This window comes from Lissotriton vulgaris, chromosome 2_1 (genome assembly GCF_964263255.1).
Source record: "Lissotriton vulgaris chromosome 2_1, aLisVul1.2, whole genome shotgun sequence".
Taxonomy (NCBI): domain Eukaryota; kingdom Metazoa; phylum Chordata; class Amphibia; order Caudata; family Salamandridae; genus Lissotriton; species Lissotriton vulgaris.
This window is the reverse complement of record NC_141687.1, coordinates 164,640,501-164,667,236: the sequence shown is the minus strand read 5'-3', so window position 1 is coordinate 164,667,236 and position 26,736 is coordinate 164,640,501. Positions and strand designations below refer to the sequence as shown.

The 26,736-nt window shown below is 50.1% G+C and overlaps 1 protein-coding gene across 1 annotated transcript in view; it reads right to left on the bottom strand.

Moving 5' to 3' along the window:
- Positions 1–26,736, bottom strand: part of TSPOAP1 (TSPO associated protein 1) — a 2,768,302-nt gene that overhangs the window by 457,193 nt on the left and 2,284,373 nt on the right. Inside the window, exons 36-37 of the mRNA XM_086954028.1 lie at positions 6,288–6,362; positions 5,504–5,542 (exon numbers count right to left, since the gene is read on the bottom strand). Of these exons, the coding sequence (XP_086810154.1) occupies positions 5,504–5,542; positions 6,288–6,362 (114 nt within the window). The remainder of the gene's footprint in view (positions 1–5,503; positions 5,543–6,287; positions 6,363–26,736) is intronic.

The window sequence follows — 26,736 nt, the reverse complement described above, 5'->3', positions numbered from 1 at the left end:
GATCTCAGCTGTGCTGCAGATGTAGGTAGAGGTCGGAGAGGTCTGGGAATCTCGTCGGGCTCTGAAGTCTGGATCCTCGAGGGAAGACGACAAAAGGAAGCCACTGGACGCTGATGGTGCCTGCTTGTGCAGGGTGGACACTCCTTGTCCACAAGGGAGATTTCTTCAGTCTTCTGTGGAGCAGAACGTCGAAGTCCAGAGTTTCTTCTTGTAAAGTTGTTCAGGATAATCTAATTTGGAATGGGACCAGCTCCTATCTTTATCCGGCTAAAGGGGGCAGTACTACAACTAGGTCCCTCCTCTGGGTGGGACCAGGAAGGGAGGTGGTTACACCCCCTATCCTTTGTCCGGTCTTGCGCCAGAGCGGGGGCTGGAGAGCCCCAGGAACTGGTTTAGACCGGTGTATGCACAGGGACACCTTGTGTGCCCCAGGCATGTCTCATTCCTTTCAGCCCTGTCCTACCTAATACACAAAATCCTGTCTGGGGTGGTGCTAGCACCTCCCAAGGCAGGAAACCCTTTGTCCAAGCGTCCCTCGCTGGAAGGACTCCCAGCAGCAGGAGGTCAGACTTGTGTCTGTGGTTGCAGCATACATTTTATGATGCTGAGGCTCAAGTTAACTTTAACCGGGGTTCACAGTTATATACATGTTGTGTCCCTCTAAAAGGGTGGAATGCTACCCCCGTCGCCAGAACTGGCGAGAGGGTAGTATTCCAATTCGTATGACACCTTACTCGACATGTTTTGATAATGCTATGCCAAAGTTAGCAACAACCGCGAGGATTATAATGCACTTAAGAGTATATGGTACAGCGTTATCATGGAAACAGCTAAAGGACTTGGTTCCGAAAGCTGCAGACAGGCTCAGCTCATGCTAGAGCACCATCTCACATAATTCCAAGCACTCTGCCTCCAGGATTGTTAAGGCCTGCCATAGGAGTGACTTATAAGAGTATATGTGTCCATTTTAGGGTTAGGTATAGGTATACTATATCTAAAGCAAAGGGTGATTACACCACCTTGCCCCAGCTGTGTTACCAGCCAGTTGTGTCTGTTTAGATGGCCAGCCAGGGGTGGCATAATACATGCTGCAGCCCCTGGTAGGCCTTGGGTGCACTTATGCCCTGGGTACCTATGGTACACTGTACAAGGACTTACAAGAGTGACACAATACCAATTGGTAAATGCACCTAAAGTACATGGATGTCAATTTAGAGAGAGAACAGCTAGGCTGTGGGTCTCATTAACAGGCCCACAGCCAGGGAAAGTCGTAAACCAGTGAAGCAAAAAGCAAAAATCTGGGGTGACCATAGGATTGCAGACCCTACTCTCCTACAACGACCACCCTTGACCGCCTCGCGCCCTTGAAACTAAAAAAAACCAGAAACATCCCATCGAGATCGTGGTTCACCACGGACATCAATGACGAAAGAAGACTTCTACGATCCATTGAAAGAATCTGGAGGAGCAATCCATCCTCCCTACACCGCGAACAACTCAAGACGGCACACAGAAACTACTACAAACTCCTCAAGGAAAAAAAATCTTCCTTCTTCTGCTTCGCTCTAGATAACGCAAAAAAACGTCCCAAAGAGCTCTTCGACATCAACAGAAGCCAAATATCCAAACCTATCACAGCCGTTCCAGTGTCCTCCAAATAACAATGCGACGACTTTGCCAACTTTTTTAACGAAAAAATCATCTTGATTGACCTCTCTCTCAGCACAAACTCCTCTTTTCTCAGGGAGACCAAGACTCCATCACTGACTGACCACACCTTATTGACCCCGCCCACTCATTGGTCCGTCTTCACGCCGATTCATCGAGCAGAAATCATCATCCTGATCGCTAACGCCAAACCATCATCCCACTCCCAGGATCAGCTTCCTATAAACCTGGCTAAAGTCCTGAAACACACCCTAGCCCCAATTTGGTGCAAAATCATCAACAGCTCGTTGAGCTCGGGAATTATCCCAGACTGCCTCAAGGTCGGCCAAGTCACGCCGCTACTAAAAAAAACACAGGGTTGGACACGGAAGATATGAACAACTTTAGACCCGTCTCAAACCTTCCTCTCTTATCCAAAACACTGGAAAAATTTGTTCTCCCGCAGCTAACCCAACACTTGGAGAACATCAAGCTTCTTGACCCCCACCAATCGCGTTTCAGAAAAGGATGCAGCACTGAAACTGCCATCCTAAACATCATAGACGATCTACACAAATCACTTGACTCAGACCAATGCTGCCTTCTCATTCTCCTTGACCTTTCGGCCGCATGTGATACAGTCGATCACACACTGCTCCTAATAGTCCTGCAAGAAAGAGCAGGCTTGAGTTGATCGTACTGAACTGGTTCTCCTCCTTTCTCCACAATCGCTTGCAAGGAGTAAAAATCCAAAACTTTGAATCCAACCCCCTATCCGTCAGTAGAGGAGTCCCACAAGGGTAAGTACTCTCCCCCAACTCTTCAATATCTACATGGAACCCCTCACCACAATACTCAGGAATTCCAACATCCCCTTCCACCTCTACGCTGATGACACGCAGCTCTATCTGGAAACCACCTCTATGGACGACATTCTCGAACTCAACGACACGCTGAAAGACGTTCAACAATGGCTCTCACAAAACCACTTAAAGCTTAATCAAGAAAAAAACGAAGTTCTACTCATCTCCAACAGAGACGAAAACCCCCAAATTGAAGAATGGCTCAAAGTCATCGACGCCCTCAATGGCACTCTCAAGTCGAAAGTTTCGGTCAAGTCACTAGGTATCACCTTAGACACCAAACTAAACATGAAAAACACATCACGAACTCCGCCAAAAGCGCTTTCCTCAATCTGAAACTTCTCTACAAAATAAAACTCTCCTGCCTCCAAAGGACCTTCAACAGGCCACTCAAGCACTGGTGCTCTCCAGAATTGACTATGGAATCGCAGCCCTGACCTGCTCCGCCAAATCACACCTAGGCCCCTTGAAAATCATTTTCAATGCCGCGGCTAGATTGGTCACAGGAACCAAGAAATTCGACCACATTTCCCCCGCGCTCAAGGATCTGAAATGGCTCCCTATTGAACAACGAGCCAACTTTCGAACAGCATGTCTTACGCACAAAGCCCTTCACACAGGCAAACCAGAATACCTGGCCGCGAAACTAAAAAGGGCTGGCCAGTCCAGGGACCTCAGAAGCTCCAACACGCTTCTCATCCCTTTGAAAGCGCGGAAACGCAAAACATTAAGTAAATCCTTTGCAGGCAATGCACCCAGGATTTGGAACGCCATCGCTCCCCACATCAGAATGACCTCCCATTTCCCGAAAATCACGACTCTACTCAAAGCCCTCTTCCTTGAGGCCACTTGAACTGCATGGGGATGCTCTTAGTACCCCTCACCCTTGTAGACATTATGATATGTATGATTATGTTATTTGCAATGCCCTTGACTTGTCCAGTTATCAATCTTCCATCGCTGTGAAGGCACATTGTTTTACCTGCTGTGACAAATCCGCGGCACAACCTCTATGTGGAGCCGCGGAGTCCGCACCCTGAGGTTGGACGCCAGCACCATCCGGCGCAGAGGGAGAGACTGGATAGGGCTCCTCCAAGTCACACCAGAGTGGGGCCGGAGCTGAAGTGGCCAGAACGGCGCCGACTCAACCTCCGCCGAGGCAGCCGCCTGCGTGGAGTGATGAGTGGGACTGGGCGAGTGACCCAAAGTCCTCCGCCAGCCTCGGCCAAGAATGTTGCGGAGGCGGTCCGGCGACCCATGTGGTGACGCCAGGGACGAATAAACCTCCCACTCGCCCTCTGACGAGGCAGCCACTTGCGGGGAGGAACGAGAAAGGGCCGGAGGGGGACGAGGAGTCCCCACCCCACCTCGGCCCAGAGCGGGACGAGGAAGTCACCAACCCTGGTGGCGCTGCCCAAAGCAGACAGAGGCGCCTGGACGGCGTCAGCTCAGCCTTGGACAAGACCTTCTCCTGCCCATAGGGCCGAGCGGGGCTCGAAGATGCACCCTGAGCCGGGGCGACCTCCCGCGACACTGCCGGGACTCTAGCAGAAGTTTGCGGCAAGGCAGAGGCACCGTGGCCTGAAGGAAGCATCCCAACAGCACCACATCCTCCAAGCCTGGATCCAAACCAGCCGGGGCCAGAGCCACCGGCGGTGCCGCGGAGGGCCCCACGCGAAGGAAGAGATCCGTCGGCGCCCCAGGAGGGGAAGGAGGAGGAGACGCTAGCGAGGCCTGCAAAGCCGCCACGTATGTCTCCATTTGGACTCTCGACGCCCCCTCACCGGCAAACGGTGGATAGGAGGACAACACGCGGGCCACATCAGCCGCGGAGAGCCCACGCCCCCGGAAGGCCGAACACCAGCCCCCGGGAGAAACTGCGACACTTACCCACCGGGGAGGGACGCTCTCGCGACAACGGAGAAGGACGAGGACGACGCCCACGGCCATATCTGAAGCCGTCCGCCGAAGTTGATCGGGGGAGGAGGTCAACCTGGAGAGACGCAAAGATAGAAGTTTCACGCGGTGCTCCGCTGCGACTTTGACTTCAACTGTTGACACGCATCACAATCAGTGGTGCCGTGATCCTCCCCCAAACACCACATACAAATGAGATGAGGGCCTGTCGCCGACATAAGACACCCACACGACGTGCAAGTTGTATGCATTTGCACACTGTTCTACCAGACAGAAGACAATTGGTGAAGAAAAAAGGGCCCCAAACAGGCCCGCAGCAAGACCGGATCTGCGTTGCATGCGGAAAAGGAAAAAACTGACGTAGGCGCGCCGGGGTGGGGCTTATGTGACCTCGCTGACGTCACGTATGCGGAACAACCCCTGGGCCAAGTCGCGTGATGTCGCCCCGCCCCTGGCGCGCAGGGATGCTGTGGCAAAAAAGTTTCCGGATCCAGTCTCATGCCTGGGGATAATTGCACGTGAAGGAATATGCGGCTAGTAGTCTCTATCAGATACATATATTTTATATATACCTTGTGTGGTTCTCCTTTCATTTGGTCATTCAGGAGGTTATAATCTGGTAAACCAAGCTGCTTTACATTCCTTCGAGAATGAGAGTGAAGGCTGCTCTCCATAGCTAACTCTAGATCAATAAAGATGATCTTTAACCTAACCATCAACAAGGGTCATTTGGACTGGTGCAAGGTGACCACTATAACTAGTGGACAGCATATACCAAGCCAACTTCTTCCATACACCTTGCTGAAGAGTTGTTCACCTACACTGAAGTGCCTACAAGCCAGCCTTCCTGCTGAGAGTAGAAAAGAGCCTACCATCCCCTGCAGGAGGAGTGACATTCCAAGAGGAGTGAGGTGCAGTGTAATGCCGTTGCGGTGAGTCTGCAAATATTATCCAATAAAAAGATGGAAAGGCAACAAATACAGCATAACATTTTTCCGGGCTATTGAAAAGTGATAGGTACACTAGAGCCTAAAAAAAGGTATATCTTGAAATATAAAAACAAAATAACATCTCACCTTGTGAAAGATTTTTGTCCCCATCATGTACAGCCAATGCTACAAATAAAGAAAATGAGGAAGGTATAATCAAATGCTTGACAGATATCATAAGCTTCCTTTATTCAGATAACCAGGGCATGAAATATGCAACAACAACAACAAAACTACAATAGGCAACAAAGAACAAGCAAAAATGGCATGAAGACACTGAAGGTATGCACAGTTCATATAAAAATGAAATGAGCCTTGGAGCTTTAAAAACACCACATTAATTATGAAAAATATAGTGAAGCAGAAAGTTGTTATGTAATTACACAGCTTTAACTGTTCAGAGAAAGCCATAGGTTTCTTTTTTTTTAAATAGCGTCTGTTCGTTAAAATTCACACGTATGCTATGCAGAATTAATAGTGTTTAGTTAGTGCTGTTCTTTAACACATGGATTTGGGGAAGTTTTAAAAGAGACTAGTGGTAAAGATAAAGGCAAACAGAAGCACAGCAATAACGTCACTAACAGAAGTGTCTAAAGTTAGACCACTCCAGTTTGTCCTAACTCCAATGGTGCCTTTTCAAGTACTAATTGCTTCAAAGAGAACTACGCAAAGCTCTGGAACTTACTGTGTCATTTGCCATGCATAACCGAAAAATCAGGTAGGTAAAACAAATGTCAGTATACCGATTTTTAGACTATATTTAAAATGGCATTAAAAAGCATTTTGGCTTATATGTAAAACCAAACACTATACGCATTCAAAGCAGGTGAAATAAATTAGATCTAAAGTACAAAGTCCATACACGACAGACCTTTCTTGGAGCGTCTGGGTTTTGGAGGAGGGACTGCGAGTCGGTATGGAGTAGGTGGGGAAGTGCTGATCCCGTCTTTATATCCATGACAAGCCAGAAAACAAACAAAACAAGCAACGAGAAAAACACTGTGAGACAGAACACGAGCAACAAAAATATAAATAAAAATGTCAGCAACAAAAATGAACAGCAAATAGAGGACACTTATTGAGTCTTTCCTATTTTCTGACTGCTGCATCACAAACCCCAAACAGGAACCTCATATTAAAACCTATTAAACTTCCAGATGCAATCGCCATTTAAACTTTTACTAGCTCTCGAAAAATCCAGCAAGACAGCCAGATAGAGTTGGCATTGTAAACAGAAACAATTTAAAGGAGATTTTTAAACCTCAGACAGAGAAAAATATGAAATGCCAACATTTTTTTGAAGAGACGGACAAGTTACTTGCCTTTGGCAATGATATATCTGTAGGAAACATTAGTAGTGATAGATTTCTTACCTTAGAATTACCCCTAGGCGTTAGACTGGATCCGGAAAGTTTTAGTGCGGCTCTGCGTCCGTCGTTGGCGTCGTGGTTGCCAAGATGATGTCGCGGCAGCTACTTAGACACCGCCCTCGCACGCTGATGTCAGTTCTGTACACAATTTTCTGCGCCAGAAACACAGAGCCATGCAAGATACTGACCACTGGTGCCTTGAAACTAGGGCCCTAAAAGAGATGACCTTAATCCTAGAAATATGTTCGCAGAACGGGGAGGATGAGTAGGGCAGTAAGGATTCTATCACTATGAATGTTTCTTACAGATATATTGTTAGCGAAGGTAAGTAACTTGTTCATCTGAAAGAAACACATAGTGATAGATTCCTTACCTTGGAATAGATGCCCCAGTAATATATCCCCATGGTGGGTCTGCAAACCAAGATCACACCAGGAAGTCCCGGAGAACAGATCGGCCAAAGAAGCCGTCTCTCTGGACTTGGCTGTCCAAGCAGTAGTGCTTAGTAAAAATGTGCAACGAGGCCCACGTAGTAGCCTGACAGTTGTCTTGTAAGGGGTCACCACGTCTCAATGCCGTAGTGGCAGTCGTTGCCCTGGTGGAATGGGCGCGCAACCCCACGAGTTGCCTAGCAAGTGCCGCCTTGGAAATTCTAACGCGCAGAATGGCTGACATTGCATGTTCTCTTTGGTAGCGAATAGATTTAACCAAGGCTCTCCCCACTGTTGAAAGAGACCTTGCGCCACGTCCGAGTGAAGACGCCATTCGTGATCCATCATGCACCTGCGGCTGAGTTTGTCCGCCCTGGAGTTCAGTGAACCTGCCAGGTGTTGAACCACCAAGGAAATGCCCTGCTATTTCAGCCATGTCCAGATGCGCTGAGCCTCCTGACACAGGGTCCACGACCCCACCCTGTCCTGTTTGTTGCAGTACCACATGGCGGTGGTGTTGTATGTGAACACCTGCACCACTTTCCTCTTTGACAGACGGAAGGAATGCCTTCAGTGCAAGTCGGATTGCCCGAAAGCTCCAAAAGGTTGATATGGATCTGATCTCTGCCTCTCCCATGTGGCCCCCAATCCCAGGAGGTATGCGTCTGTCACCACTTTGTGCTCCGGCTGGGGAAGGGAGAGGGATCTGCCCTGGACCCAATGTCGGTTCATGAGCCACCACTCAGCTGCTGTGTTGTGCCATTCGAGATCCGGTCGTAATCGGACAGGTTCCCCATATCCTGCACGCACTGGAACTTCAGGTCCCACTGCAGAGCCCGCACATGCCATCTGGCATGAGTAACCAGCAGAAGGCCATGAGGCCAGCAGCTTCAGGGTCAACGTGACTGAACCCCAGGATAGAGGACGAAAAATCGGAATCATAGCCTGAATATCCTGGACTCGCCGTTTGGGAGGATAGGCCAGAAACTGCGTTGTATACAAAACCGCTCCGATGAAGAGGAGCTTCTGAGAGGTAATCAGGTGCGACTTCGGCACATTGATGGAGAACCCCAGCAAATGCAGGAGGTCGGCCGTAGTCTGGAGGTGGGAGACGACTAGCTGGGGCGAGCCCGCCTTTAACAGCCAGTTGGCGAGATATGGGAAGACTGGAACCCCTGATCTGCGACCACCGCCATCACTTTCGTGAACACCCGAGGGCCGCTGGTAAGGCCAACGGGGAGAAAGGTAAACTAAAAGTACTCGTGCAGGTAATGCCGGTGGGCCGGCAGGACAGGAATGTGGAAATATGCGTCCTGCAAGTCCAACGCTACCATCCAGTGTCCAGGGTCGAGAGCAGACAAGACCTGAGCCAGAGTTGGCATCTTGAACTTCTCCCTCCGGAAAAGCGATTGATGTCCCTGAGGTCAAAGATAGGATGCAGGCCCTTGTCCTTCTTGGGCATCAGAAAGTAGTGGGAATAACAACTACCACCTACTTTTTGGCCAAGAGGGCCGCGATTTCCTGTTGAAGAAGTGCCAAATGATCCCACGACATGTGGTGGTACTGGGGTGGCATGGCTGGAGGGGTAGTCTCGAAGGGGAGGGAATAGCCACTTGGACTTCTTGTAAAACCCACCTGTCCGAAGTGATGGTGCGCCAGTGGGGGAGGTGAAGGCAAATCCTGCCGCTCACTGGCGTTTGATGGCTTGAAAGGCAAGATTTGGAAGGTTTTGGGGGAATTGTGGCCGGGGTGGAAGTGGACTGACCCGCCCGCTGGACCCTTGACCCGCCTCTGCCTACCAGGCAGAGCAAGACGTTTGTTGACAAAAGGGCGAAAGACCTACTGTCAGCTTACAGTAGGCTAAGAGCCAACCCTTTGTTTACCATTAGTTGGCTTTATTGTTACTCTCACTTTGATTTCATTTTTCAGCTTTGTCCTCTTATTGTGTCTGTCGCTCCCCTGGAGCATGTTAGCTGTCTCTCTCATGTATTGCTCTTTCCTCCTTCTCTGTACTCCATATTGCTCTCTCTCGTCCCTGTGTTTCCTCACAGCCCCCCTCCATATTGTGCATGGCCTTGTGCTCTTCTCCCTGCCAGCTCCACTCCGCTCTCTTTTGCTCTCTTTCACCCACTTTTTGCTGTGTTTCACTGGTTTATCGACTTTAGTCTGGCTGTGGCCCTGCAATTCAGGACCACAGCCTAGCCTAGTTCTCTCTCTAAATTGATTACCTGCACATTAGGTACCCTCCAGATTGGTTACTGGGTTACCCTTGTGAGTCCCTAGTATATGATACCTTAGATACCAAGGGCATAGGTACCCCAGAGGCCTACCAGGGGCTGAAGCATGTATTATGCCACCCCTGGGAAGCCTTCCAAGATGGCATCACAGGTCTGCACTAGGAGCCTGGGTAAGGTGGTGTAAGCACACCTTACTTAGATGTAGTATACCTATATCTCTCTATATAGATAGACACATATACACCTATAAGTCACTCGTAAGGCAGGCCTTGAAAATCCTGAAGGCAGAGTGCTTGGTTTTCTGTGAGAGGGTGCCCAAGCATGAGCTGAGTCCCTCTGCAGCTTTCGGAATCCCTTCCTTATAGCTGTTCTATGATACAGCCATACCATATACTCTTAAGTGCATTATAACCTTGCGGTAAATGCTAACTTTGGAATGGCTGCATTAAAACATGTCGTGTTTGGTGTCAAATACTTTGGAATCCTACTCACCTGCCAGTCCTGGCGGCGGGGGTAGAATTCCACCCTTCTACAGGGAGAAGACATGTACACACTTACTTACCAGGTAAATGTTTAAAAGAGCCCCAGCATCACAAAATCGATGCTGCTGCCACAGACACAAGTCTACCCTCCTGCTGCTGGATGCAACTCCAGCAGGGGAGGCCTGGACAATAGGTTTCCTGTCCAGGGAGGTGCCAGCACCTCCCCAGACAGGCTTTAGTGTATTGTGGCAGGGTAGAACAAGGTACTTACCTTCGGTAACGCTTTTTCTGGTAGATACTATATCTGCCTGTGGATTCCTCACCTTGTGAATATCCCCCTTGCGTCAGCAACGTTCGGAAATTTTCTTCGTAGCACGCCGTCGTGGGCGACGACACAGGAGCACGGCATCGCGCGCGACTCCGTCTGACGTCACCGACCCCATATTAGGCCCACGCCGGCGTGATGACGTCAGTTCCGCCCTTTTTTCCGTGCCTTCGAGGAACACGGACGGACCAACGATAGCAAATATGCAAATATACAATGTACACAGTACAAATAGAACCAAATCAATACAACAGTATTACAATCATATATACAGAAAGACCAGGTATAGCAGAGTAGACAACGGGGAGGCGGGTGGGTCAGTGAGGAATCCACAGGCAGATATAGTATCTACCAGAAAAAGTGTTACCAAAGGTAAGTAACTTGTTCTTCTGATAGATACATCTGCCGTGTGGATTCCTCACCTTGTGAATAGATTCCCACAGCAGTCCCCACTCCCGGAGGAGGGTGTCCACTCTGCTACACCAGGAAGTCTTGGAGGACAGAACGCGCGAAGTGGCCATCCCTCCTCACCTCGGTATCTAAGCAGTAATGCTTCGCGAAAGTGTGGAGGGAGGCCCAAGTCGCGGCCCTGCAAATATCCTCAACAGGCACACCCCTAGACAAAGCAGATGTTGCAGACTTTGCTCTAGTTGAATGAGCTCTAATACCCTCAGGAGGGTCCTTACCCGCAAGGGAGTAGCAGATCTTGATGCACAGGATTATCCATCTGGAAAGAGTGCGCTTGTGCACCGCTCTGCCCGTCTTGCAGCCAGCAAAGCCAACAAACAGCTGGTCGTCCATCCGGAAGTCCTTAGTCCTGTCCAGATAGAAGGACACCGCCCGCTTAGGGTCCAGGCGATGCAGTCTCTCTTCCTCCTTAGACGGGTGAGGGGGAGGATAGAAGGTAGGAAGGGTAATGGACTGCCCAAGATGGAAAGGAGTCACCACCTTAGGCAGAAAAGCAGCCCTGGTCCTAAGAACCATCCTTTCTGCATGAATGGTCAGGAACGGGGGTTTGGAACTTAGAGCTTGAAGCTCACTTACCCTCCTTGCCGAGGTGATTGCAACGAGGAAAATAGTTTTAAAAGAGAGAAGCCTCAATGGACACTTGTGCAAGGGTTCAAAGGGAGAACCCATTAAAAAGGTCAGCACAAGATTCAAATCCCAATGAGGAATAATAAAAGGGGTAGGAGGAAACATATTCATAAGACCCCTCAAAAATCTCACAACCACCGGAGACTTAAAGAGAGAAGGCTGATCCGGAAAACATAGAAACGCCAATAAGGCCGAAAGATAACCCTTGACCGTGGACACAGCCAAACCTTGCTGCGCCAGATAAAGGGCAAACTGTAAAATATTAGACAAATGAGCCCTCAAAGGGTCAATATCCCTCTCCCTGCACCAAGAAACAAATTTTGTCCACCTATAGGAGTAAATGGACTTAGTGGTGTCACGCCTGGCAGAGAGAATGACATCCACCACCTCGTGAGGGAGAGAAAAAGAACTCAAGTTGCCCCGTTCAATCTCCAGGCATGAAGGTGTAATGTCTGGAGGTGGGGGTGTAGAACCTGCCCCTCCAACTGAGAGAGGAGGTCTGCCCTGTGAGGGAGACGGAGCGGCGGGTGAGAGGATAGGTGGAGTAGGTCCGAATACCACACCCTTCTCGGCCAATCCGGGGCGACCAATATGACTTGGGCCCGGTCTTGACGAATCTTCCTCAGAACCCGAGGAATCAAAGGTATGGGGGGAAACGCGTAAAGGAGTCGATCTCCCCAACTCAACTGAAACGCGTCCCCCAATGCTCCTTGCATCGGATACTGGAGACTGCAGAATGAAGGGCAGTGAGCATTCTCGCGAGTGGCAAATAGATCCACCCGAGGCGTCCCCCACATCCGAAAGATGTCGTGAACAACCTCCGGGTGAAGCCTCCACTCGTGGTCGGCAGAAAACTGCCGACTGAGACTGTCCGCACGCACGTTCAGAACCCCGGCCAGATGATTTGCCACCAGACAAATCTGATGGTCCTGAACCCAGGACCAGAGACGCAGAGCCTCTCTGCAGAGACACTGCGACCCTACTCCTCCCTGCTTGTTGATGTACCACATCGCAGTCGTGTTGTCCGTTAGGACCTGGACCGAACGACCGCGAAGGGAAGGGAGGAAGGCCTTGAGCGCCAAACGTATCGCCCTCAATTCCAGAAGGTTGATGTGAAACAACCTTTCTTCCGGAGACCAAAGACCCTTGACCTCCAGGTCTCCCAGATGAGCACCCCACCCGAGAGTGGATGCATCCGATATCACTGTGGCCACTGATGGAGGTAGCTGAAAAGGCTTTCCCTGTGACAGATTGCCTTCCACGCCCCACCAGGACAGGTCCGCTGCAGTTTCTCTGGAGATCCTCACAGACTCCCTGAGATCTCCGTTGTGCTGATACCACTGCCTGCGGAGGCACCACTGGAGCGCCCTCATGTGCCAGCGTGCATGACTGACCAACAGAATGCAAGAAGCCATCAGACCGAGCAGACGAAGGACCTTCAGGACTGGAACAACCGCTCCATTGAAGAATAAAGGAATCATTTCCTGAATGTCGCGAATCCTTTGAGGTGGAGGGAATGCACGACATACAGAAGTGTCCAGTACCGCATCTATGAACAGGTTGCGCTGGGAGGGCACCAGGTGAGATTTGGGTACGTTTATCGAAAAACCCAACCTGTGTAACAAATGAGTAGTCTCCTGCAGATGATGGAGCACCATCTCCGGCGACTCTGCTTTGATCAGCCAGTCGTCTAGATAAGGGAATACAGGAATCCCTGACCTCCTGAGATGCGCCGCCACCACCGCCATCACCTTGGTGAAAACTCGAGGCGCAGTAGTAAGTCCAAACGGGAGGACCGCAAACTGATAGTGCTGCGATCCCACCGTAAAACGGAGATACTTCCTGTGCGACTTCAGGATTGGGATGTGAAAATACGCATCCTGCAAGTCGATCGACACCATCCAGTCTTCTTCCATCAGCGCCAGAAGAACCTGAGCAAGGGTGAGCATTTTGAACTTCTCCTGTTTGAGATAGAGTTTCAAAATCCTGAGATCCAGGATAGGCCGAAGTCTGCCATCCTTCTTGGGAATCAAGAAATACCGGGAGTAGCACCCTTGACCCCTCTCCTGCTCTGGAACCACCTCTATCGCTCCCTTTCGAAACAGAGCCAGGACTTCCTCCTGCAGGAGAAGCAGGTGGTCCTCGGAGCAATAACCTTGGCAAGGAGGGTAATTGGGAGGGAACTCCTGAAAAGGAAGTGCATACCCATTCTCTACGAGATTGAGAACCCAAAGATCTGAGGTAACCGATTCCCAATCTCGTAGAAAGTGAGTAAGCCGACCCCCTACTGGCCCTACATGATCCAGAATGGTGGATCTAGGGCTGCTTTGCTGATGCGGGTGGGGGTTGGGCATTATTGGAGGAAGTGGAGGAAGAGGAGACTTGACGTCCACGTCCACGACCCCTCTGTCTACCTCTATAGGACTTATATAGAGGGTTCTGCTGCTGCTGCTGTTGTTGGCCCTGCTTGAAGGGACGAAAAGAAGATTTACCAAATCCCTTGAATTTTCTAGCTGCAGACCCTCTCATCTGCAGACCCAACGATCTCGCAGTGGCACGGCTGTCTTTAAACCTTTCCAAGGCCACATCAGCCTTCTTACCAAAAAGGCCAGATCCTTCAAAGGGTAAGTCCAGCAAAGTAGATTGTACATCCGCTGAGAAACCAGATGACTTTAACCATGCGGCTCTCCTAGTTGCAATGGATGAGCCCATAATTCTGGCAACTGAATCCACAGTGTCCATGCCGCTTTGGATGACCATGCGGGCCGCAGCCTGAGTGTCAGAGATGACTTCATTAAAGTTTTTCCTATCCTCCTCAGGAAGTTTTGGTGACAACTGCTTCACTGAGTCCATCAGCGCGTGCACATATCTACCTAAAAGGCAAGTAGCATTTGACGACTTTAGAGCCATGCTTCCAGAAGAGAAAGTCTTCTTCGCAGCCTGATCCAATTTCTTAGACTCTTTGTCAGCAGGCACTTGAGGGAAGGAGCCTGCCGCCCTATTAGAACAAGCCGCCTGAACCACAAGACTTTCTGGAGACTGATGCGTAGAAAGAAATGCAGGGTCATCAGGAGCCACCCTATAGCGCCTTGCAATAACCCTTGAAACTGCAGGAGCAGACAACGGCCTCTTCCAAATTTCCTTAATTGGATCTGACAAGGCATCAGTAAACGGCAAAGTTGGCTCCACAATTGAAGATGGAGAATGCAGGACTTCCGTGAGAATGTTGGGCTTGTACTCCACTGTGGGCAGCTTTAAGTTAAGAAGGTCAGCAGCCTTCCTAATAACCACGTGATAAGGAGCCACGTCCCTTGATGGTGCATCAGAAGTCGAAGGCAGACCCCACTCGGGAGAGAGTTCCAGACCACTAGCATCCCGAAGCTCTTCGAAGTCATCACCTTGATCAGGAAGCTCGCCTTCTTCCACATCTGAACTCTCATCATCCTTTTGCTCGAGAAGACGCTGAGCTCTTCGCCTCGACCACTCCATTCGAATCGAAGTCGACGGATCCGGTAACGACTCCGACAGAGCCGGTTCCGACGTCGCTCGAGGAACCGAAGCAGGAAGACGAGAGTCAAGAACCGGTGTGGTACCTCGATCTCGACTGCGAGGTCGATCCGGAGTCGGCGAAGCCGCATGCGGAGTCGAGGACCTCGGTGGAGCCGTACCGAGCCAAGGTGAAAGAGGCGCCGGCATGAAAGGCATAAATGGAGCAGGGGCATACGACTGAGGAATACCCAGGTTGTACGATAACGGACCCATGGGGCCACCAGGCGCTCCAGCGGGGTACATCGCCCTAGAATAAACTCCAAACATCGCATTGAGAAAATGCGAGGGATCCTGCCCAGGACCAGGAAAGGAAGGGTACGGACCTACCGGATGTTGCAATGGAGGCCGACCCGACACATCCTCACCCTGACCTTCTGGATTCACAGGAGTCTCCGCCGAAGCCGGTTCTTGAGTCACCTCCTCTTCTTCATGCTCCGAGGAAACCGGCTCCGGGTCCGGCTCCGGAGAACCCACTCTTGACAAAGCAGGCGAAAGAGAGACAAAGTCCTTACGGTGTTTGTGAGACTTTCTCTTCGAGTCAGAGGAATCCTTCCCCGAATGATGTCTCGAACTGTGCTTCCTCCTCTTATGCTTTCTCCTCGAAGAGCTCGAAGCATGCCGGAAGCCGACTTAGATCTAGACCTAGACCTATCTCTGGACTTCGACTTCGCCTTGGACCTCGAGTCGTCTCCAGACCTCGAACCCGCTCTGGACCTCGACGCCGATCTCGACCTCGACCGAGACCTTTGCTTCGACTTCGATCTCCGTGACGTAGATCTCGAAAGTCGCCCAGAGTCTTTTTTCACCTTCGCCGAGAGCAACTTTGCTTCACGCTCCCGAAGCGCCTTCGGATTCATCTTAAAACAGGACTCGCAGTTCTTGACGTCGTGGCCCGATCCAAGACACCACAAACAATCCTTATGTGGGTCAGTGATAGACATCATGCGGGCACAAGACCTACATGGCTTAAAGCCTGTTTTCCTCGACGACATCTCCGGAGAAGAACAAAGTCGTAAGAGAGAAACAGTGACAAATATTAGCCAGAAAGATACTAGGTATCGCTGAAGATCCCGAAAACCGTTAGCGTCGGAGACGCGGAAAAAAGGGAACTGACGTCATCACGCCGGCGTGGGCCTAATATGGGGTCGGTGACGTCAGACGGAGTCGCGCGCGATGCCGTGCTCCTGTGACGTCGCCCACGACGGCGTGCTACGAAGAAAATTTCCGAACGTTGCTGACGCAAGGGGGATATTCACAAGGTGAGGAATCCACACGGCAGATGTATCTATCAGAAAGTTGCATTCAGTGAATGCTTTCCAGACAGTGCCTGGGGCACACAAGGTGTCCCTGTTCTTTTTCCAGTTCAAACCGGTTGCTGGGGCACTCAGCCCCAGCTCTGGCGTGAAACTGGACAAAGGGGTAGGGGTGTAACAACCCCCTCCCCAGGTCCTCCCAGAGGTGGGACCCTAGATTTAGTTTAACCCTTACACTTAGTTTAAGTATATGAACCGAGTCCCAAGGACTTTAGATTACCCTGGACGAAACTCTAAAACATAAATCTTGGACCTTCAACATTCCATATCGAGTGGAAGACGGAAGAAATCTCCCTTGGGGTCAAGGAGTGACTCCCTGTTCAAACAGGCACCAAAGAAGCCTCTTACCGGTCTGCATTTTTTAGGCTCTTGCTGGATCCTGAAGAATCTGCGACACAGGACACGGACTTCCAGACATCTCAGAGGCTGACACGAGTCCCAAGCAAAGCTAAGACCTGTAGCAATCACGAGAGAAGTGGGACCGGAACTCTTAGACATCCTGCACATTTGCTAGTGCATCAACTTCCCGAGCTTTCCCAAAGTTTTGCATTGGGCTACTTGTAGTACAAGCCCTGAGCACCTTTTGCATCGAAGATTGTGGGTCCACACTCCACTAGTGTTTCGTGGGCCCACTTTCAGCATCTCTGCTCAAAGCCCCTTTCGCGATCCTTAGCCCGTTGACTTGTGGGTCCCCACAAAGGTAAATCCTTTGTTTCTTGGGCTTCCCTGGTTGCTCCAGACATGCCCTGACTCCCCACCAAAGGGTAAGTCCCTAAGACCTTGCTGGTCTGCTCCGAAGCCAATCTTTCTATCTTGTGTGGGTTGCTGTTGCCAAGGCTTGTTGGGTCCAATCCGGATACCGACGCTGCAGCACTCGACATCTGACGTGGGACAGCTCGAATTCAGCTCCTGGTCGTCGTCGTCACCTGCTAGTCCTCGTGGCTGAAAAATCAAGCTTCACCTGCATCACTTGAAAGCACCCAACATCGGCTGGCATCTTCTTGTTGCCTTCCTGGTCACTGGCTAGTAACCTAGACTCTGTCCCCTCTGCTTTCAGGTTCTTCAGATCTCCGATCCACCCTTGGATCCATCCGGACACTTTTCTCCTGGTCGCCTGCAGCACTTCTTTGCAGTTCTCCACTGGAAACGACGACGAAACCAGACACATAAAGACACCTATGCACCCAACTTCCCTGGGTGAGGTAACACGAGTACTTCGGTGCTCTTGTGGATCTTGACTCTCGAAGTGTCCAGTACTGAAAGGGTTTTACCGTAGTCCACTCCCAAGTGTCCTTAATCTTTAAAATTTTAACTTGAACTTTCTCCTTAGAAGTCAATGGTGATTCGCGGCTGTGTGTAGACACTGCACGCGTCCCCCGTGGGTCTCCTGCGTCCCTACCTTGGGTGGTTCTTGGTTGACCCAGCGGTTCTACAGGCCCTAGGGCTTGTCTTTATGCTCAGAGCGGTACTTATACCACTTTCTTAGTATATGGTTTGTGAGTCCCCTAGGGTAAAACGCATACTGTGCTACTTTACAGTGTGCTATTGAAGTTCTTGTATTGTACTTTTACTTCTAGCCTCATACAGAAACTAGAGGGGTGTGTTTAAAATAAATACATATATTTTTTATATATACCTGGTGTGGTTCTCCTTTCATTTGATCATTCAAGAGATTATAGACTGGTAAAACAAGCTGCTTTACATTCTTTCAAGACTTAGCCTAAAGGCATCTCTCCACAGCTACCACTAGGATAGCTTTCTATAAAGGTTGTCTAAACCTACCATCAATAAGGGTCGTTTGGACTGGTGCAAGGTGCCCACTAGAATAGTGGACGTCATATGCCAGGCCAACTTCTCACACTCAGCAATAAGGTATGCGGAAGAATTTGAGCGTAATCTCACATTGGCACCACTGGACAAGAAGCAGGAGTGCCAGGGCCCACTCCAGGCCTCCGACAATAGAACAAAAGAGAAGGCGGGGACAGCCAGCCGCTGACAAGCGCCATGAAACTAAACACCCAGACCACGTCAGGCTTAGAACAAGGGAAAGTCTAGTAAAACGTCCCGAACTACCCCAAAGGGAACCGCTCCGGACAGAACCGATCCACAAAGAAGTGCGATCAGCTAGAAGATAAGAGGAGAAACAAGTAGGACGGACCAGGCTGTCAGCACAGGAAACTATTCCATCAGAAACACCAGACAGAGGACCGGAGCAAACGGCAGGCAAACGGCAAAAACACTGCAGCACAACACCGCAGATGGCCAAGCCATGTCACAGTAAAGACCAAAAACCGCACCATTGTAATACAGCAACACCAGGAGGGGCGAGGAACCTGCAAGGGGGAGTCCACACCCTCCCAACATAAGACAGGGCTATACAATAACTACATGTATCCCACAAAGGGTAGGACACAGTCCAAGAAGCATGGGAATCATCAGAGGACAAAACCATAGACCTGCGGCAGAAACCACAGAAGGCTTAATAATCAGCCAAAAATACATCCCCACCAAAAAAGGGGGCTGAACCAGCAGCCAATGGAAGAGAGGGGCCAACCAAGAACCCGAGGGCACAGTAAACCGGATGTATGACGTTACGACGCATACTTTTACAACGCCTACCTTTACAACGCAGGATCCTTTACAACGAATGCCTTTACAACGCAAAACCTTACATCGCAGATGCTTTAACAACGCATGCCATTACAACGTAAGTATAGGTAAGTATATAATTTAATTTATAATAATAATTTTTTTTTTTAATATATATATATATATATATATATATTTAATTTAACAATAATGTAGGTTTTTAAAAATAATATTCTATTTCCAGGGACGAGTAATAGTAGGGTACGTGCTGGATAATGTAGGGGTAAAAATTACTATTCTAACTCCAGGGGGGTGTAATAGAAGGGTAAGTGCTGGATAGTGTAGGGGTAAAAATTACTATTCTAACTCCAGGGGGGTGTAATAGTAGGGTAAGTGCTGGATAATGTAGGGGTAAAAATTACTATTCTAACTGCAGGGGGGTGTAATAGTAGGGTAAGTGCTGGATAATGTAGGGGTAAACATTACTATTCTAACTCCAGGGGGGTGTAATAGTAGGGTAAGTGCTGGATAATGTAGGGGTAAAAATTACTATTCTAACTCCAGGTGGGTGTAAAAGTAGGGTAAGTGCTGGATAGTGTAGGGGTAAAAATTACTATTCTGACTCCAGGGGGGTGTAATAGTAGGGTAAGTGCTGGATAGTGTAGGGGTAAAAATTACTTACATTTTTTATTTTTAGAACTTTTTTAAATTAATATTAAAATTACTTACATTAATTTATTTAAATACTTTTTTATTAATAATTATTTTTATTTTTAATATTTATTAAATTATTTATATTTAACTAATTAAAAAAAATGTTTAATTAAATAAATGTTTTAATAAAATGATATACTTACCTATACTTACGTTGTAATGGCATGCTTTGTAATAGCATCTGCGATGTAATGTCATGCGTTGTAAAGGCATTCGTTGTAAAGGATCCTGCGTTGTAGTAGTTGCGTTGTAAAAGTAGTCCGTTGTAATAGTTGCGTTGTAACGGTTGTTTACCAGTAACCCTCACAGCCACTCCAAAACCAAAAACCAGAAGAAAGTGGGATAGCGCCTCCCACCAAGACCCGGAGCATCAGCAAAATAACCTACTTAGAAGGAGAAGGAGGAGGAGGAGGAGGAGGAGAGACCCGCAAGAAGACGCTGAATGGAGGAGTCTGCATGTGTATTAAACAGCAGGACCCAGTCAAAGGTAGGTCGACCAGACGCTTTCTAATATTTTCAGGAAAAACAGCATCACGTAGCCAAGCATGGCGACGGAGAGCCACAGAAGTGGCCATAGCACGACCAAGAGCATCAGCAACATCCAAAGCCGCACGAAGAATAAACGCGGCCTACTCCCTACCATCCAACACATGACCCCGCAGATCAGCACGGGCACCCTCATGAGAGACATGAGATAGAAGGGACTCCACAAAGTCTCACAGGCTGGAAGAAGCCCTGGTCAACACGCACAAAGTGTTAAGCGCCCGCAAGGCAGCGCTGGAAGAAGTGAAGACATTATGCCCCCATGAGTCCAACCACCGAGCCTCCCGAGACGGAGGAAAAAACACCATAGGCAAACAAGGAAAGGCATTCCGCAGAAGAGCGCCCTGAGTGGAAAGAAAGACAGACCGGGTTGTGCGGAGCAGGACGATGGCGATGCAGTAGTGCCTGAGGCACCGGATCGCCTGTGGCAGGGCACCCGTGTAGGAAGGTGGATATCTGACTACGGTTACCCCCAACTTTTTGCCTAGTGTTTAGCTGGTTTTCGACTTAGTTGACCTGGGGCCCTGCTATTCAGGACCCCAGGCCTTCGGCTCTCTCTGTTAAAATGGACTCCATGTACTCTAGGTACATACCAATTGGAACATGGATCACCTTGTGAGCCCCTGTACAGTGTACCCTAGGTACCCAGGGCATAGGTGCATCCAAGGCCTACCAGGGGCTGAAGCACGTATTGTGCCACCCCTGGCCTTACTATTTGACACAACTGACTGATCACTCACCTGGGGCAAGGTGGTGTAATCACCCTTTGCTTTAGATATAGTATACCTATATCTAACCCAAAATGGACACATATATTCCTATAAGTCACTCCTATGGCAGGCCTTATTCACCCTGACGGCAGGGTGCTTGAAATATGTGAGATGGTGCTCTAGCATGAGCTGAGCCTGTCTGCAGCTTTCGGATCCATGCTCTTTAGCTGTTTCCATGATAGTGCCATACCATATACTCTTAAGTGCATTATAATCCTCGCGGTTATTGCTAACTTTGGCATAGCATTATCAACATGTCGTGTAAGGTGTCATACGCTTTGGAATACTACCCCCTCGCCAGTTCTGGTGACGGGGGTAGCTTTCCACCCTTCTAGAGGGATAAGACATGTATGTAACTAGAACCCCGGTTAAAGTTAACCTGAGCCTCGGCAACACAAAATGGATGCTACTGGCACAGACACAAGTCTGAACTCCTGCTACTGGGAGTCCTTCCAGCGAGGGAGGCCTGGATAAAGGGTTTCCTGCCTGGGAAGGTGCCAGCACCATCCCAGACAGGACTTTGTGTATACAGATAGGCAGGGCTGAAAGGAATGAGACATGCCTGGGGCACACAAGGTGTCCTTGTGCATACCCCGGTTCAAACCAGTTGCTGGGGCCCTCCAGCCACAGCTCTGGCGCAAAACCGGACAAAGGATAGGGGGTGTAACCACTACCCTTCCTGGTCCCACCCGTGGGAGGGACCTAGTCAATGTACAGCCCCCTTTAGCAGAATAAAGGTTGGAGCTGGTCCCATTCCAAATTAGATTATCCTGAACAACTCTACAAAGAAGAATATCTGGACTTCGACGTTCTGCTCCACAGAAGACTGAAGAAATCTCCCTTGTGGCCAAGGAGTGACCACCCTGCATCTGCAGGCACCATCAAGCGTCCTAGAAGTTCACTTTGTTGTCCTTCCTGGTGGAACCAGACTTCAGAGCCAGATGAGACCCGGACTTCCAGACCTCTCCGACCTCAACTCACATCTGCAGCACAGCTGAGATCCGTGGGTGCGACGAGACACGTGGGACCGGCCATCTTGAAGAAACTGCACTTCGCTTCCAGCACGACCTCTGAGGCACCCTCGAGAAAGTGCTTTGGGGATTGAGAAGCCCCAGCCCCGAGCAGCTCCTGCACCGAAGACCAGCCCTCCAGCCTCCACGAGATCTGAGTGGGGCCCTTCTGCCTGGTTGCTGCTCGACGCGTTGTCTGGTCACTTGCCGGCTGGCTAGTGGCCTCCTAGACGACGAACCTTGAAATCTACACCGCTGGTCTGGTTGCTCCAGACTGGCCCTTGCTTCCTTCCAAAAGAGAAGTACCCCGGACCCTCCTGGTCCGCACCAGACGCCATCTTCACTCACCGTGTGGGTTGCCTTTGCCAAGGCCTGTTGACTCCGCTCTCGGAACAGACACCGCCGACAGCGAGAACCTGCATGGGACAGCTCGTGCCTCCATCTTGGTCGTCGAAGACACCTCCTGGTTCATGTAGCTGCAGAGTCAAGCGTCACCTCTTCACCTGATCGCGACAACATCATCTGGTTGCTTCTTGGTTCCGCTCCGGTCACTGGCTAGTGACTGTGAACATTGTCCCCTCTGCTTTCAGGTCTCCATCTTCCTCGATTCGCCCTTGGATCGCTCCGGACATCTTCCTCCTGGTCGCCTGAAGCATCTTTTTCCAAGGCTCCATTGACTTCAACGCGGAAACCCGACACACTTTCACACCTATGCACCCGCAGCCCGTGGGTGAGGTAACGAGAGCATTTCGGTGCTCATAGGTAGATTGACTCTCCTAGTGTCCAGGTATCCAGTAGTTTCTGTCTCAACCAGTCGGAACTGTCTTTACTTACCTATTTCGTAATTTGTTTGTGCCCATTGACTTTGCATTGGAACCCGCGTGTGTGTTCTAACACTGCATACGCGTCCCGTGGGCCTCCTGCTCCTTACCTAAGGTTAGGGTAATGTAGCCCCAGCGATTCTACAGCCTCTGGGCATTCTCATTTCTTCTATCGTTCTACTTATACCATTTACTTAGTATATGGTTTGCCGTGCCCCTAGGGCACCATTGTAATTTGTGCGACTTATTGTATTTTTCTGGAGTATTGTCTTGTGCTTAGCCCTCTGATCTCATAAAGAGCTCAGAGGTGCTTGGTAGTAATAAATATATTGTTTATTTTCATAACAACCTGTGTAGTGTCCTTTCATCTGGTATTCAAGGGGTTATATGTGGTAAAACAGCTGGCTTCACATGCCAAAAGAGTTTAGCCTAAGACTGCTTTGTCCATGCTACCATTAGGATAGCTGGTCTATAAGGTTGACTTACAACCAATCACCATAAGGGTTGTTTGGACTGATACAAGGTGATCACTAGAACTAGTGAGCATCATATATCAGGCCAACTTCTCACAACCCCCAAGCCCCCATAAGAGAATTATGGAGTGATGCTTCAAAAGGAAGGAGCAACTCCCGTCCCCCAGAGCCCTGGTGGAGAATCTCCAAGAGGCTGTCTGTAGGAAATGGAGCGACAGGTTCACCCATCCTAAGAATACCAGCAGCCATAGAAATAGCCAGAACAAAGGCAACACTGGCCTCAGTAGAGTGCAGCGGAGGGGAAAGTAATTCCTCCGTGGGCAACGGCTGCACACTGAGCTGTCCATCCCCATGTCCCGGGGGAAGCGGCCAGCCCCGGAATAGTGGGGATCCACAGATGAATGGAGAACCTGAGGGGCCCCAGGGGAAGGCGGAGAGGCCGGTGGAGAAGCCAGCCACGAGCCGGTTCGAGAATTTAGGCCGTGGGGACGGCGAAGAGCCTACCCTAGAAAATGCCGGTGAAAAGGCAACAACACAGCACCCTGTCTCCGGGGAGGAACACACCAACAGATGACAGACCTCTGGAGAAGAAGGGACCGCAGGAGACGAATCCAGAACCCGATGCTGGCGCAGCTCTGTGGAGTCCGCCATTGGCGCCTGACCGACGTGGAACGGCGCGAGTATCCGTGGCGCCAGACCGTCTCCTGCCACCACGTGCTCTCCAGGTGAATGGGGCGAGGTCAACGCTGGAACAGGAAAGCTGTGGCGCTGAAAAGGCACCCGCTTGGCCTCAACGGGGCAGCCGTCCGCGTCGAGGACCGAGAGGGACTCGGGAAGGCGGCCCAGGTCCCAGCCTCCACCTGCGACTCCACCGGAGCTGGGGAGGAAGGCTCCCTGCGCCGAAACGGTGAGGCAGCCGCCTGCTCAGAGGAGCGAAGGGGACTCTGGGACAAGCCCAGAGTCCTGGCAATCATCTGGAACACCACAGGTATCCCCGTAGGGATTTGCAGCGAGGAAGGGACGCTAGGCGCTTAAGAGGAAGGCCACCGCGACAATGTCACCCTCCTATGACCAGAAGCCGAAACCTCCGGCACCGGGGCCCGAACTGCTGGCAACTCCGCGGAAGTCCCAGCGCGAGGCAAGGGTCACAGGAGGTGGAGAAGGGCCAAAGAAGCCTGCAGCGCTGCAGCATAGGCTGTCATTTGGGCCCTAGTCGCCTCCGCAGCGGGAAACGGCGGGTAGGGAGGCGACAGGCGGGGACCCCTGTCCCGGGGAAAAACAGCGCCCACCACGGAAGGAGGACAGGGCGTCGGAGACAAACTGAAAGACCTACCAGCCGGTGAACCACGCACAAAGGGCCGCGGCGAAAGGTGATGTTGCAGACGAAATCGGCGGCTCCTTGCCTCCGAGGAAGGGGACGGACGCTGGGACGACACCGACCTGCACAAGTGCGCCAACAGCTACTTTATCTGGCACTCCCGCCTTAATTTAGGCTTAAGGTGCTGGCAGGCGTCGCGACTCTACGAGTCGTGGTACTCTCCCAGGCACCACATGCAAATCGGGTGAGAGTCCGTCGCCGACATAGGACGTGCACAGGAGGTACATGTCTTGAAGCCCAAAGTCATTCGCACATTGTTCCACGTAACGCCAAAGCGTGAAAAAAGAAAAGGCCTGAAAACATCCTAATGGTGTGGGCACTCCTTAGCGAGGGTGGACCCCCCGAGGACGTATTTTTCTATTGTTAATTTTGGTCCTGATGAAAGCTGAGCTGAGATAGCATTAAACACAGCAGAAACATGTTCACCACCTACACCAGGTCACCAGGGTTTTAATTTCAACCTTGTAGTGATCTCACTATCTTAATGTGAACAATTGGCCCTTTAAATAAAGTTGTTGGGGTTCAGTTGGGATCTTTTATTGTCACCACTTATTCACTGATTTCACACACTTCACTGCTGACATACCTGCTCCGCTGCAACTGCAGGCGTTGAAGCACACAGGGGGATATTCGGTCCCTCCTGTGATGAACCCCATGATGAAGCATGTCACCACTAGGGTGAGTGAGGGTTCTTTTAGAAAAGTTTTTTCTCCCTGTCCCTTTAGTTTTTTGGCCACCCATTTCATTTAATTCAGTCACTGTGTGTTTCGTCACTTAGACATATAGTCTCTATAGGAATTCACAATAATGGGCTCTCTTATGTTGTTAAGAACTGAAAACAGGCCAGGACACAATCTGGATCTGGGTTGCACGCGGAAAGAGAAAAACTGACGTAGGCGCACCGGGGTTGGACTTATGTCCTCGCTGAAGTCACGAATGACGAACAACGTCAAGGTGGAGTCACATGGCACTGTCCCCCCGGCGCGCAGGAGTGCTGTGGCAGAAAAGTTTTCCAGATCCAATCTCACGCCTGGGGATAATTTTACGTTGAGGAATCTGCAGCTAGTAGTCTCCATCAGATGGTTACTTATCTGCCTGAGCAGGCTTCTGGGTGGATCTACCCCATGTCTGCTTCCTTTGGTATGGTTGGTAAGGTCGTTGGTGTTGTTGCTGTCCATCACCTTGTTGGCGTCCCCACGGAGGGGTCTGAACCCTCTCTGGGTCGCTTTAAACAAACTGCCTTCAGAGTCTCCATTTCTGAATTCATTCATGCCATCTCACCATCAGTGTCGCTTCTGATTAGAGTAGTCCAGGAGAATGGCAGATTCAATATTCTCTGCTGTGATTCTGGCTTGAGGGCGGTAAAGCGTAGCCAAGATTGCCTTTGGAGAGCAACAGCATGGGGGTTCTCATGTATAGCTACTAGGGAAGGCTCTGTTGCAGCACTAATGATTTGCTTAGAAAACAGTAATCTTTCATTGAGGATTTCTGCAAAGTCTTTCTGTTTGTCTCTTGGGAGATGCTCAACAAACTGCTGCATGGATTACCACAGAGCGCTGTAATATCTGCCTAAAAGGGCTGTTGCACTCGCCGCTTTATTGGTGGTTACTGCCATATGGCAACCTTCCGACCCACAGAGTCTAACTTCCGGCCCTCTTTATCAGGAGGAACTGTTGAAGTGAGAGTAGTGGCATGATGTTTCTTTGCCGCTACTACAATGACAAAGTCTGGTGTTGGGTCAGTATGGAGAAAGTTAGGATCCTGCTCAGGAGGGTGGTATTTTTTCTGAAGTCTGGATGGAGGTGGCTTGACAGAGGCTGGTATCAAAAAGAGGTCAATAGACGATTCTAATAGTCCTGGCACCAGTGCCAGCAAAGGTCCTGATGCTGACCGATGTTGAAGGGTTTCCAATGATTATTGATGTTGTTGGTGTTGGAACTGACATGACAATATTAGGTTTTTTAACTCTTGATAAGTAGTGATATCATCCACCGGTGATATGCGTGGAGGTGGGGAGTCTGAAAGAGTTGGAGAGTATGGTCCTGTAGCAGTAGATGTCTCCGCAGTGTGTTAGGACCAAGACAGCTGTGAATTCTGATGATGACGGCAGTGCCTGGATGATGGAGATGAGCACCTTGAGTTGTGACGGTGGCACTTAAGAGTGATGACAAGATCTAGACCCAGGTGTGGGCCTCTGAGACGGAGTGACTGGCGCCGGTG